The sequence below is a fragment of the Littorina saxatilis genome, linkage group LG7 (genome assembly GCF_037325665.1).
Source record: "Littorina saxatilis isolate snail1 linkage group LG7, US_GU_Lsax_2.0, whole genome shotgun sequence".
NCBI classification, from domain to species: domain Eukaryota; kingdom Metazoa; phylum Mollusca; class Gastropoda; order Littorinimorpha; family Littorinidae; genus Littorina; species Littorina saxatilis.
Window position 1 is genome coordinate 15,200,841 of NC_090251.1, and position 14,332 is coordinate 15,215,172.

Here is a 14,332-nt window from a genome sequence, read left to right on the forward strand (position 1 = left end):
TGCTACGAATTATGCAGTTTTGCAGTAAAGTGGAAGGCATTCTACCTAATAACGGCTAAAATATCAAAAACCTTCAATCCAACAGCACCTAGGCATGTAGTGTAAACACTCACAGATCTAACAAGACCATTCTCAGAGAGCAACATTGCGTAATACTACCATAAATGGATGTTTTGTCCGCGAATTTTGGCGTGTGGGAACCGAGTGGGAACCGAACACAAAGGGTCAGGGCACCGAACACAAAGCGTAGGGGAACCGTCACAGTGTCACCGGTGTGTTAAATAAAGCAGCAATAGACGATGTTTGGAAATAACTCTGTCGGGTTCGTATGGGTTGTGAAAGAGTTGTTTCTCTTGTAAACATTGAGGCAAGATTTCCCAAGTGACATTATGGCCCAATCACTGGCGAGCGGCTTGCCTTCAAGCGAGCATCAGCACAGAGTTATTTGTGGAATTCGTCTATTTGTCACTTGCACATTCTATTCTAACCAACAAGAGGCGTGTCAACAATAACAACACGGGCTTGGCTTTCGTTTGCGAGTCTGTCCACAGCGGTGAGAGCGTAGGTACCCGGCCCAACCTTTACGCTCAGCGTATCTCGCCCCAACAATTGTTGCAGGCGGTACTGGCTCGTAGCCTCGTCCCGTCGATACAGGGCGTAGGCTCTGAGTCTGTCCGTAGAATCCGCTGTCCAAGAAATTGTGCCTGAAAATAATTGGAGGTTGATGAGGGTGGACAATGCTAGATCATCGGAAGTAACAAAGAAGCCAGAAGATAATCTGTTATTAAAAGAAGGATGGTAAAAGGCCAGAGACAGCAAGGTAAAGAGAGAGAGTGGAGGGCTGCCAAAAATAAACGCATATAGAAAAACGTTGATGGGTATGAGAGAGCGAAGAGAGAGACAGCGACTGGCAGGAATAGGCGTTGCCTGCGCAAAGTCACACCTACTCACCGTCATTCAAACGGGCATAGCACACAACATAAAATATTTATAATTATGCATGTTAGAAGGGCGTGAGCAAAGTCCAGACTATACTCATCAACTCTTAAATACACACTCAGAATCTTGGTACTCAGACAGCAACATAATATTTTTTTTTTTGGGGGGGGGGGAATGTTCGAAGTGGGAGGGGCCTAAGCGAAGCCACGCCTACTCACCTGATCCGACGGAGACAGTGGGCGTGGCGATATGAGAAACGTCGGAATGCAACCACTGCATGGAAGGAGCGAGGGCGGGGCGCGCGTTAAGGGATTTGAAAAGATCGGAGATACCGTGTGAGTTTGACCTGTAGTACTTAGCACTGAAGAAGATGTTACCTAGGTCGTTCTGGCTTCTTCTCAAACGAGTTTCCGTAACCTGATCACAGAAATGACACAGATATAAACCCTTCTTCTTCTGTGTACATAAAACACATTAATGACACATCTTTATTTGACGAGGGTGATGGAATAATCAATGGTTTTATTATTTTGTTTACATCTAGTCCTCGCCCTAAAGGGAACACACACACACACACACACACACACACACACACACACACACACACACACACACACACAAACACACACACACACACACACACACACACACACTCATACACACAAAGAGCTTCAGGCCCTTACACACATGTATCAAGTAATATTTTGAGCCACCATTGACGATAGACATTTCTCTCAAAAGAAGAACGTAATGAAATATTGCTTTGCTCCGTTGTTGTATTCAAGTTGGCATAGTTTATTGGTTATGTAAACAAAACAAAAACGAACGAGAAATTCAACATCGTTTCAATATAAGGAATATCAAGTATAAATAAATGGACTAGAGATCTTACTTACAATCTTCAGCTTGATCTTAGGCCACACCAACCTGTCTTTGAATTTCGCTGATTGGCCAGCTGTGGCTGTCGGCTATTCTGTAAGTGGCCACTCCTGTGTACAGATGCCTCCCACGTGTGTTCTGCTGAATCCACCAGTCAGAGAGCGCCGTGAAGCTTTGCTGGGGTGGGTCTATCTTCCAGTAGAGTTGAGGAGAGAGATAGTCCACCCAGCCCTCCTGCAGCCACTTCCGACTGTCGGCGTATTGTTCTGCGTAAAAGGAAGACAAACAAACTTTTCAGCCAATATATATATATATAGCTATTCTGATGAACACGTGGGGGAATTCGGGGTCTGTGATTGGATGGTCTCTTCCGATCATCAAAGCATAATGCGGCGGAAGTCGGCCATTTTACTCAATATCCAAAAGCATATTGTCGATAACAAAGACGCATGGTTCCGGTTTCTTCCACGTGTATAAAGTACACGCATACCTCGCCAGGTTTGTTTCTGTGACTAGTCGACAGACGATGCCATTTGCTTTGTGTGTGTTTTTGTTGTTGCTTACTGTACATGACATACATTACGTGTAAAATCCAGTTCTTTAACAGGCAACAAACCTTGCAATTTTCCAGAAGCTGCAATCTGAAGCGACCTATCTCTGATTCTAGCAGACGATCTCTCCAATGTTTAACACAAAATCAGCAAACTCTCCTGTCACATAGAACGTCCATTGTATAGTGCAATGTTGAAATGAAGTTACCGGTCTGAAACATTTAGTCGTTTCTTTTGAGACAATCCTTGTTCTCTTATCATCTACAGATTTACCGCAGTCTTCACCACGCGAATTCCCAACAGAAGTCAGACTTTCGAACATACAATCTACGTAGGCAAGCATGATACGTCATGACGTCATATGATTCCTAGCATATTGACGTAATGCTAAACATCCGGTTATCTTGAGTTTTCTCCGTAATACATGTCCGTGGGTTTTTCAATGTTCGGTTATTTCCGTGGCTTCATGCGGAAAGGGAACCGTCGTCTGCAATCAGCGACATGGACCATTCTGGCACTTGTTGCTGACAAAAACATGATTTTAACACAGAATTTAATGTCAGAATAGCTATATAAACGCCATTGTGTTTTCATCGTAGCAATAGGGTCCGATATTTAGACTCGACCAAGTATAATGCGACTCGTCTTCGACTCGTCGGCATTATACTTGTCTCGTCTAAATATCGGGCCCTATTGCTACGCTGAAAACACAATAGCTGGTAATATATTTTTTTTTTTTAAGTACACGGCATGACTCTCAAGGTTGATACAAAGCGAAAAGTACCCTCAGCAATCAGACCAAGGCAGATTTTTTTTCTTTCTTTTTTTCCATCAGGTTTCGCCTGTTCAAATAGCCAGTTGATCCTTTGTAACATGAGATTGACTCCCCAACTTGCTGTGCAGACTGCTATTTGATAACATATTTTTATGCACTGCAGGCCAGATGTTTAGAATCAAACCCGTTCTCTAACAGAAATTGACAATGATACACGAGACATACATAACGCTTCAACATGTAGAAACAGTATTTCTGCGCGTACATTATTGCCAGCCACTTGAAAATGCTGTGCATTAGAACACACGTATAATATAAATTTAACAAGAAATTCCTCCGAGGTAGGAAAAACACCCCCGTCAAAGGGAAATAACCTTCTCAGTTGGTGGCAGTGACTGAGTGAGAATGGTTATTTCCCTTTGACCATTAAGATGTCCCTCTATAAGTCCTTGTATAATTTTAATCCACCAATAACTCCCTAACCGTGTGTTTGACTGGTCCCAATTTTTGTAAGGACCGTCTCCGGAATGTATAGAACCTGTTCACCAAGTTTGGTGACGATCGGTCCGTTCATTCTTGAGATCTATATGCGAACACAAACAAACAAACACATGGACCGAATCCTATACACACCCCAAAACCGGGGGTGTAATAAGGTGTGCTTCTTTGGTGCATGTAATATTCTACGGCATTGTAAATTTATACTAAACGATTATTAAAACCACTGTTTAACCCCTTGACTGCTGGACGAATTTAGTTAAACAAATTCAATAAAATTCATAACATAAAAGGTTAAAACAAAAAAAAGCAAAAAATTGATAAAATAGTCTCAAGAGAGGCAATCACCTTGCAGCACCTAATAGCAAAAACATAGGTCCCTGCAAAAACGTATTGTGGCAGTTCTAGAGTTAAAACAAACAAGAAATTCCTCCGAGGTAGGAAAAACACCCCAGTCAAAGGGAAATAACCTTCTCAGTTGGTGGCAGTGACTGAGTGAGAATGGTTATTTCCCTTTGACCATTAAGATGTCCTTGTATAATTTTAATCCACCAATAACTCCCTAACCGTGTGTTTGACTGGTCCCAATTTTTGTAAGGACCGTCTCCGGAATGTATAGAACCTGTTCACCAAGTTTGGTGACGATCGGTCCGTTCATTCTTGAGATCTATATGCGAACACAAACAAACAAACAAACACATGGACCGAATCCTATACACACCCCTATACCGGGGGTGTAACAATTGCAACTTGCTGCAACTCAATGGGCACCATACAGGTGTGTTTTTACATTTAGTCAAGTTTTGACTAAATGTTTTAACGTAGAGGGGGGAATCGAGACGAGGGTCGTGGTGTATGTGCGTGTGTGTGTGTGTGTGTGTGTGTGTCTGTGTGTGTGTGTGTAGAGCGATTCAGACTAAACTACTGGACCGATCTTTATGAAATTTGACATGAGAGTTCCTGGGTATGAAATCCCCGAACGTTTTTTTCATTTTTTTGATAAATGTCTTTGATGACGTCATATCCGGCTTTTCGTGAAAGTTGAGGCGGCACTGTCACGCCCTCATTTTTCAACCAAATTGGTTGAAATTTTGGTCGGGTAATGTTCGACGAAGCCCGGACTTCGGTATTGCATTTCAGCGTGGTGGCTTAAAAATTAATTAATGACTTTGGTCATTAAAAATCTGAAAATTGTAAAAACAAGAAATTCCTCCGAGGTAGGAAAAACACCCCCGTCAAAGGGAAATAACCTTCTCAGTTGGTGGCAGTGACTGAGTGAGAATGGTTATTTCCCTTTGACCATTAAGATGTCCCTCTATAAGTCCTTGTATAATTTTAATCCACCAATAACTGTAAGGACCGTCTCAGGAATGTATAGAACCTGTTCACCAAGTTTGGTGACGATCGGTCCGTTCATTCTTGAGATCTATATGCGAACACAAACAAACAAACAAACACATGGACCGAATCCTATACACACCCCTATACCGGGGGTGTAAAAATATGTTTTTTATAAAACGATCCAAATTTACGTTTATCTTATTCTCCATCATTTGCTGATTCCAAAAACATATAAATATGTTATATTCGGATTAAAAACAAGCTCTGAAAATTAAATATATAAAAATTATTATCAAAATTAAATTTTCCAAATCAATTTAAAAACACTTTCATCTTATTCCTTGTCGGTTCCTGATTCCAAAAACATATAGATATGATATGTTTGGATTAAAAACACGCTCAGAAAGTTAAAACGAAGAGAGGTACAGAAAAGCGTGCTATCCTTCCCAGCGCAACTACTACCCCGCTCTTCTTGTCAATTTCACTGCCTATGCCGTGAGCGGTGGACTGACGATGCTACGAGTATACGGTCTTGCTGCGTTGCATTGCATTCAGTTTCATTCTGTGAGTTCGACAGCTACTTGACTAAATGTTGTATTTTCGCCTTACGCGACTTGTTTCTCTTGTTAGAGTATTGTTTGTTTTTTAAATTATAGCACCAAAAAACACGTATTTGATAAGTATTGTAGCAGCCAAGGGGTTACAAAACTATTGCAACTGCTTTTGACTTACGGGTGTTCGAGGAAAACCCCACGACGCCATGCGGATGCCCAGACATCCAGATCCCGAAGGGGCTGAGTCCGAACTTAACCCAAGGGCGAGAACTCTTGATCCGCTGAGACAGCGCCTGGATCAGGGAGTCCACGTTCTGATGACGCCACAGGTCACGTGACAAATGGCCGCCGTTCGACACGTAAGCGTTGTAGGTGGCGGTGTCTGCAAAAGGGTAGAATTCAAGAACTGTCTACCAGTTGAACTCTTTGCCCGTCAAGAGTCCGCCATTTGGTTATGCCACAAGCATAATATATATTATATTATAAGGAAAGACATGGTTTTTGTTTACCCTCCTTATGGTATGTCCCTTGAACAATCAAACAAAGTGAACGGAAAGAATTGAAAGCAAAGTCAAAATGATCACTTTTCACGGCCACGATTATGCCTCAGTTTCAACACACGACCACGGTTTCTCTGTCTGTATATCTGTAAATAATGTTACCGTACGTTAAACGTCCCCTGGCGACCGTCTCTCGTTAATGACCACCTGCCCATTCCGACCACCAATAAGGATCCCCAACGATTTTTTTCTGTATAATTCCTCTTTCCATTGCGACCACCTGTCTCAGTTTAACGGTGACCCCTTGTGGTCGATCTCCTGGTGGTATTTATAGACAGGTTCGACTGTCACTTGCAATAGTTTTCTTGAACTTGGGACAATGTTGTTGAATAGACGATTTTCGGAAATAACTCTGTCGGGTTTGCATGTGTTGTGAAACTAACCTTGTATTTGCGCAGACAAACTTTGCCATGTGCTTCCTGTACACGTGGTTGAGACACACCCTCTGGCTAGTGACTGGCCTATAATGTCACTCGATCAGGAAATAAGGCCAAAAAAATAGGTCTGTTTAAGGTAACATAGGCCAAAACAATAGGGACGGTAGGTCGGGATTTTTTTTTTTCCAAAAAACCATATTTTTACGTTAGTTTTATTATTTTTTCCCAAATGCCAAAAAAAAGTCTAGGGTCGCGCGAAAAAAATAGGGTCGGTCGGGTTACCGTAAACAGACTATTTTTTGGGGGGCCTAATGTCTCGTGGGGAAACATTCCCATGTGTCGTTGCAGGCCAGTCACTAGCGAGAGGTTGTGTCTTTACCACGTGTACAGGAAGCACATGGCAATGTTTGTCTGCGTAAATGCAAGGGTACTCACTCTTTCACAACCCATACGAACCCGACAGAGTTGCGGTACCTGGAAAAGCCTGGCCAGCCACGGGGTAGGGATAGAAGTAGTCGTCAAAGTGTACACCGTCCACGTCGTAGCGGTTGACGACGTCCATGATGGTGTCCAGGGTTCGATTCTTCACCGCCTGAGCGCCGGGGTCCATCCAGAGGTTCGAACCGTAGGCGTAGGCGTACTGGTGCAGCTGGTTGGCGATGTGCTTGGCCGCCAAACCCGAGCGACTCGAGGAACCCGCGCGAGCCCTGCAGAAAAGGTTGATGTCAATATAGTGGAACCTTCCTTTTGAGACCCCCCCCCCCCCCCCCCTTCCAATGTAAGACTTCCTCCCTTTAAAGACCCTGATTTCTCAGAGTTTGCATTCATAAATTCTATAAATGTATCCCCATTTGAAGACTCTCTCCCTTTTAAGCCGCCATTAGTATAATGGGGCTTACTGGATTTGCTCTGTCTGTTTGTTTGTTTGTTTGTTTGAGGCGGGCGGGCGGTCGGTCGGTGTTTGTCGGGTAAGACTTGTATCTCTAGGTCAATTAAGCTCAAATTTCGTGAAATTGTTAGGAATAGGGTTAGACAGGGTGTATGCAAAAAATTACATTCCTAACGGTAGTCAAACGGAAGATATTAGCTTTTAACGCTTTTACAAACCGAGCCAGGGGACGAAACCCATTGACAGACTCATACGTTTGCGGGAATTTCCGCACCCAGAACTTCGAGTCTCGTTCTATCACTGACAGCATGCGTTGGATTAGAACTCCGGTCAAAAACAAGTGTTGACCTTAACGGGGCCAAGAAGCCCGCCCTTTGTAATATGGGGGTGGGACATGGATTTTTGATCGAGACTTCATGTAAATCTCAAACACCATAGATCCTTCATAACGACCGATTTTTGAAGAATTATTCCGTAAATAAACAAATAAATAGTGACGTCATTTGAACTACACAGTCTATATGTGGTGGGTTGTGGACGACCCACTTTTGAATTAAAGAAGGCATTTACTTTCTATTTGGATGGCGTGGGTTGTGTAGAAGGATACTTTTTATGTTGAATATTTCTTTAGAAAGTATGGGCCGTTCATGAGTAATATCATAGGTACTGTGAAGGTTAAGTGACGCAAAAGTGTGTACGTCATTTACTTTGGAAAGAGGCCGTAATGAGCTACTTCCCTTCGGGTCTCGTTCTATCACTAGGGAGATTTAAAAAACGAAACGTCGGGACGTTTCGTTTTGAAGTTGTGGTAAACGTCATCATTTCGGGGGTCTCTCGCTGGAAAGGTGAAGGTCAACTGAAACGGAACGTGGAACGTCAAAACGCAGTCACGTTTTCCACCCCCAAAAAACGAACAATATTTCGTCAACTTTTGTGAGTATTTTTGCACACTAACAGTTTTATTTGTTGGCCATTTTATGCATTGCTAGATTCATCAACCCTTTCACAGTCTTTCAGCGCTGAGAATGTGTTCATTGGAGGTAGACAACTGTTGTGAACTGAAATATTTTGAAGGGTGCTGATCCTGGTACATTTATCCAACTTCATGGTGAGAAAGCAAATGGCGAAGCAGAAGTAGGTCATCGCATCGAATTTTTATTCTGGCTTCGTATGTGATTTTGTATAAACAAAGTCTGTGTGATTTATTTGGACTGAAAATAATCAAAGTATGCCCGATTCTGGACCACCTCCTAGGGTTTTTTTTTCCATTCTGATCGAGGACAGACGTGATAATTTCACTTGAAGATTTATCGCCCTTCCTTCATTCCGAAACGAAACGTGAATACATCTAAATCTTGTCTGCGGCCTATGCCGTCTCGTTTCACGTTCCGTTTCGCGGGGTGACTCATTCACCAAACGAAACGAGCTGCAAAACGAAACGTGCTGTCTTTTAAATCTCCCTACTGACAGCATGCGAACATGCGTTGGATTATTAACTTGTAAAGGGTGCTTACTGGATTTGCTCTGCCTGTTTGTCCGGGTTTCAGGTGTTTGTTTGTCTACCATGTGACCACGTGTAAAGAGCTCGGTCAATTTAAAAAAAAATTATTTATCAATTTATTCATTTAATTTTTTTTAAATAATTCTTTCTCAAATGTATTTATTTACTTTAAAATGTTTTTGTTTTTTTAAATAATTTATTCATTTAAAAAATCTCCCTCCCTCTGTCTGTCTCCGTGTCCCACCCCCATATTACCAAGGGCGGCTTCTTGACCCCGTTAAGGTCAACACTTGTTAAGACCTGTTTTTTTCCTCCAGTTTTCGGAGCTCTTAAGGGGGGGGGGTGAGTGGCGGGGGGGGGGGGGGGTGAGTGGCGGGGGGGGGGGGGGTGTTCCACTGTATTATCTTATTCTAAAAACAAATAATGTGCGGAGTGATTTTAAAAGAATCCCGCGTTGAAGTAAAATTGAAGTGTGGTTCTCCTTAAAGAATAGTCGACGATTTTGAAAAAGAGATGCGCCCACTAGGCGGTGCTCCAGCTCTGAGTTCAAGCTGAGTCAACTAAGATAACTGTGCGTTTTCTTTACGACTAATGTACAATGTGTGTCACGTTTATACATGAAAACATAATGTCCTCTTTGAAAAACGACAAATCACCACACAAGAAAGATTGACAGGCAGACAGACAGACAGACAAACACACAGTCACACACACACACACACACAAACATATGAACACCTGTAAGGATTGAACCAAGCGTGGAGCTCCATGCCCCGTTTGTGAGCCTCTGCTACGGCCGTGGCCAGCGGGTCCCAGTAGGGGCTCGGTTCTCTCCCTTGTTGGCCGGTCAGATACACGCTCCATGGGTCGTAGGAGCTGGAGTAGAAGGCATCCGCCACTGGTCGTACCTTTACGGGCAAGGATAAATTTGCCGTTAAACAGGGGAACCCCCCATTTTAAGACTTCAAAAAATTAAAAAAAAATTAGGTCTTAAAAAGGAGGGAGTCAAAAAATGGGGGTACATTTGGGAGTCAAAAAATGGGGGTAAATGTACAGAGGTTAATTAAGAACAGAAGATCTGAAAAAATCAAGATCTTTAAAAAAGAGAAGTCTTAAAATAAGTGAGTATTAAAAGGGGGTTCCCCCTTTTTAAGACCTCCAAACATCTTAGAAATCAGGGAGTCCAAATATGGGGGGGGGGGGGGGGGGGGGTAAATTTATAGAGGTTAAGAACAGAAAACCCGAAGGTCTTAAAAAGGCGGAAGTCTTAAAGAGAGGTTCCACTGTATCCCCAACAACTTCTAGCTCAAACAACAGTTTATTCGGGTACAGCCGGTTACCATCTTTCTTTTCAAAGGTTTTCTTTTACAGGCATGTTTGTGCGTCGTTTGAGGAGTTCTAGTTGGCTTACCTTCCGCATATACGTACATGTACAGGGTGACACAAAATAAATGCAAACCTCACAAATGCTTAAAACTTCATCCTCTCTAGATCGAATAACTTCATATTCGTTGTACAGGAACTTCAGCTTATGCATAACCAGTGCACAAAGGGCCAAATTTATCTATAGGTAAAATGGTCTGACGTGCTCTTTAAAAAAAAAGAGCAAAATCGGGATTCGAACACCCCTCCCCCCCCCCCCCCCCCCCCCCCCCCATAACCCATTCTTCTTCTGCGTTCGTGGGCTAAAATTTTGTCTTGATACCTGAAAAATGATGGCGTTGAAGTTGAGTTCTTTGAGCTGGTCAAAGAGGGCCACGAGCTCCGCTTGCTGCTGTGCGGACGTGGCGTGACTGGACGATGGCCAGTCTATGTTGGCTACTGTGGCCACCCATACCCCTCGGAACTCTCGGTCTGCACTGGTGTCCAGTTTGATTGTGTCTGGAAAACAAAAATTACAGTGGTACCTGCGATATGGAAAATAAAATGGGAGAAAATAAAAAATAAAAAATACAGACACAGACACAGACAGACAGACAGACAGACAGACAGACAGAAAGACAACAGACAGACAGACAGACAGACAGACACACACACACACACACACACACACACACACACACACACACACACACACACACACACACGCACACACACCCGGCTTTCATCTTATCAGTTTTAATTACGAAAATCACGAGGAACTTACGCAACATTTCCTTGTTCTTGACTATGAAAACAGAAGTAGCTGTTCATTCATAAATCACTAATGGCGCCAAATCATTAAGGACTGGTGTAAACGAAATCAGTGGCAACAATTACAACTGACGATAACAAAAACGACGATGACGACAACTGAACAGCATTACAGTAGTAAGAACGACGACAAGTAATGAAAACAGCTTGATAAGCGAAGAGCTAATATAAAAACATGTTGTTTAAATTCAACTTTGTCAAGCAATGGGCTTTCCTCGACTCAGAGTACTCTTGGATTTATTATAATAATTTTCTGTGTGTTCATTTAACCTTAATTTGACAATTTTAGTGCAAGGGATATTGTTGTTGTTCAATTTCATTATTAATACATTTGGTTATTGCTAAATATGTTAATCATACTCCTCATCTCCATGCCCAAAGTCAGAGTGGGCGCCCTGTGGTGAGTAATAAACAAACCTTGAATAAACAACAGGAAGCAGAACGACACGAAAACCCAAAAGTACCGCAGCTCTCACCATCATTATTGACCACCACTACCGGGGGGGGGGGGGGGGGGGAGGGGGAGGGGGGGTAGTATGATTCACATATTCATACATTACCAAATGGATAGCCATACATTAATCATGTAATTGAACAAGAAATATCTTCCACACTGAAACTGTTAAATTATTAAGGTTGAATTAACACGCAGAAACTTATTTTTGAGTAAATATGAGAGTAAATTGAGTCGAGGAAAGCCCATAGTTCGACAAAGTGTAATTCAAACAGCATCACTATCACTCCTGCTGCAGCGAACGAGAAGAAGATGAAGACTCCTGCTGCTGCTGCTTTTAGTACTTCTACTAATAATCATCACTACTGCATGTACTTAACTTACCAGTGTTAGAATAAAAAAATAAAAAAAGGTAAGTTGTTGGAACTTTCTTATTGACAAAATTACGTTACAGTCACAAATATGTCGACCCAACGGTCTTTTAAGTGAACAGACAAACAAATATCACAATAAACTTATCTTGATGGAATTCAGTTTTCGCCCACTCGCCTGGAAGCCGAGCGAAAGAATAGTTAATTAATGAACAATTGGACTTACTAGTGTAAGTAACTCACTTGAAACATGGTCACGAACCGACACGCTGACCAGACCAACCGACACACTGACGAGAACCAGAACTGCCGCGGCGACAAAAATAATAGACAGCGACCGCGCCATATTGCTCTAGGCCAGTAGGAATATCTAAAAAGTTGTCTCAGAACCGAGTCTCAAGAACACACCGCCACCGCCGAGAAATGTTGAGCATGTACTAGATTGTATCTGCGAAAGCAGTTCTGTGCGTCTCAGTGTGTGTGTTTTTAAGAGCAAATACAGGTTAGCAATGTATTGTTGTTCCACAAATAGATTCGTGATGTAGGACTCACTATCGTGTTTTGTTTTCCGGGTGTTTCTTCTTCTTCTTCTTCTTCTTTTCTTTATGGCTCCTGTTTGCATTGTGGATTGAAGACGGTCACGTACACAGTCTGTGATACGCAAGTTGTAAACCATGGCAAGGTGTAACAAGATAAGGTGTAACTTGCCCCAATCATCCGATTGGGGCTACTATACCGCATGTACTGTGGCTTCAGTTCCACTCTTCCTTTAAACAACTATCTCACACACACACACACACACACACACACACACACACACACACAGTGACACACACAGACACTCACACACACACACACAGTGACACTCACACACACACACACACTAACACACACGCACACACACACACACACACCGGCACACACACTGACACACTGACACACTAACACACACGCACACACGTACACACACACACACACACACACACACCGGCACACACACACTAACACGCACGCACGCGGCACACACGCACACACACACACACACACACACACACACACACACACACACACACACACACACTTAGCGCTTTATGACAACATTTCCCTCGTCAGTAAAAAATGTCCAAGCCTGCTGGTGCTATATTGTTTAGGAGCCGGTTTTAAATCACGCAGGCCTGCATGCATTGTATGATACTCCACTCTACTTTTCTCTTGCTGCGAATGCTTTAGGTGTGCGTTTCCTAGACTATCCATAGCCGGTATCATTGATCTTATTAATTGAAGCGTTGACATAAATATTTACGTTGGGGACGGTAGAAGAATAAGAGAAAAGAACATCCTTGTGATTGTTTTAACCTTGTATGTTGATCTGAAGAACGGACCACATGCACTGGAAATTTTTTACAGGTAGGCTACTGTATAGACTCTTTCTTCCCGTAGCTGGCTGCGACTTTCATGTTCGACGTGATGTGTTGTGCCCCAAAAGACATTCCTGTGCTGTGCTCTGTGAGAGGTGTTTTCTTTGTGTTTAATATTATTTTGTTTGGACCTAGCTATTGATGTGTACATTGTTGTTAAACAGTTGTTTGTTGTATGTTTATCAGGGTTTGCTAGTGTGTGATAGGGTGCGTGTCCGTCTGTAGATGTTAGTTTCTTTGTTAGTTCTGTGTTGACAACTCTTCGACAAGCGCTTAGAACTGTACCCACGGAATACGCGCTATATAAGCTTCATATTGATTGATTGATTGATTGATTGATCTTTCAACATTGGGCTTTGCCGCTGAGCGTCGTAAAGCCTGGCGCTCACCTTTGTAACTTCAGCAGGACAGACGACGCACTGCAGATTATCCCAGCCCGCTACACGTTGCGTGAAAGGAAAACAGGCCAAGTACTCGTCATAATCCCTATCGCAGCATAAATAATATGCAGTGCGTCGTCTGTGCCGCTGAAACTGCGCAGGTATATTCTGCCCTTAATCGATCATCGATCTTCGGGCCGTGTTGACGATACCGGCTTAGCACACTACTGACATGGCAAACTAAAGGTGCAACGTTGAAAACTGAAGCTATCCACGTTTCAGGTTTCTTATTGCTCTTTCTGAGAGATGTACTTCATACAATGTAGAAGGAGACAGGCAGCCGGCGAGACCGTAGGGAAGACACACAAAGGCACAAACCGACAGACCGACAACATTGACAAATTGATTGACAAACAATTAAACACACACACACACACACGCACACACCGTACACACGCACGCATGCACGCCGCACGCCGAACACACACACACACACACACACACACACGAGTGCGCGCACGCATCATTGCCTGACTGGCCATGAGACAAACATCCAAACAAACACTGAAGCAGGCAAGGCGAGGGCTTTTAGACAGACAGATAGACATACAATGATAAACGGCAAGTTGTTATTATTCATGCACAGTTTTAG

General features: G+C 42.9%; 1 protein-coding gene across 1 annotated transcript; it reads right to left on the reverse strand.

Moving 5' to 3' along the window:
- Positions 1–329: 329 nt before the first annotated feature.
- On the reverse strand, positions 330–12,355 carry LOC138970780 (glycosyl hydrolase YngK-like). The gene is made up of 8 exons (XM_070343306.1): positions 12,126–12,355; positions 10,570–10,745; positions 9,603–9,772; positions 6,949–7,181; positions 5,716–5,919; positions 1,867–2,084; positions 1,158–1,356; positions 330–704 (listed from the first exon to the last, which is right to left on the reverse strand). Exons 1-8 carry the CDS (start codon positions 12,226–12,228, stop codon positions 484–486), a joined length of 1,524 nt encoding a protein of 507 aa, XP_070199407.1. The 5' UTR covers positions 12,229–12,355; the 3' UTR covers positions 330–483.
- Between the last annotated feature and the right edge of the window lie 1,977 nt (positions 12,356–14,332).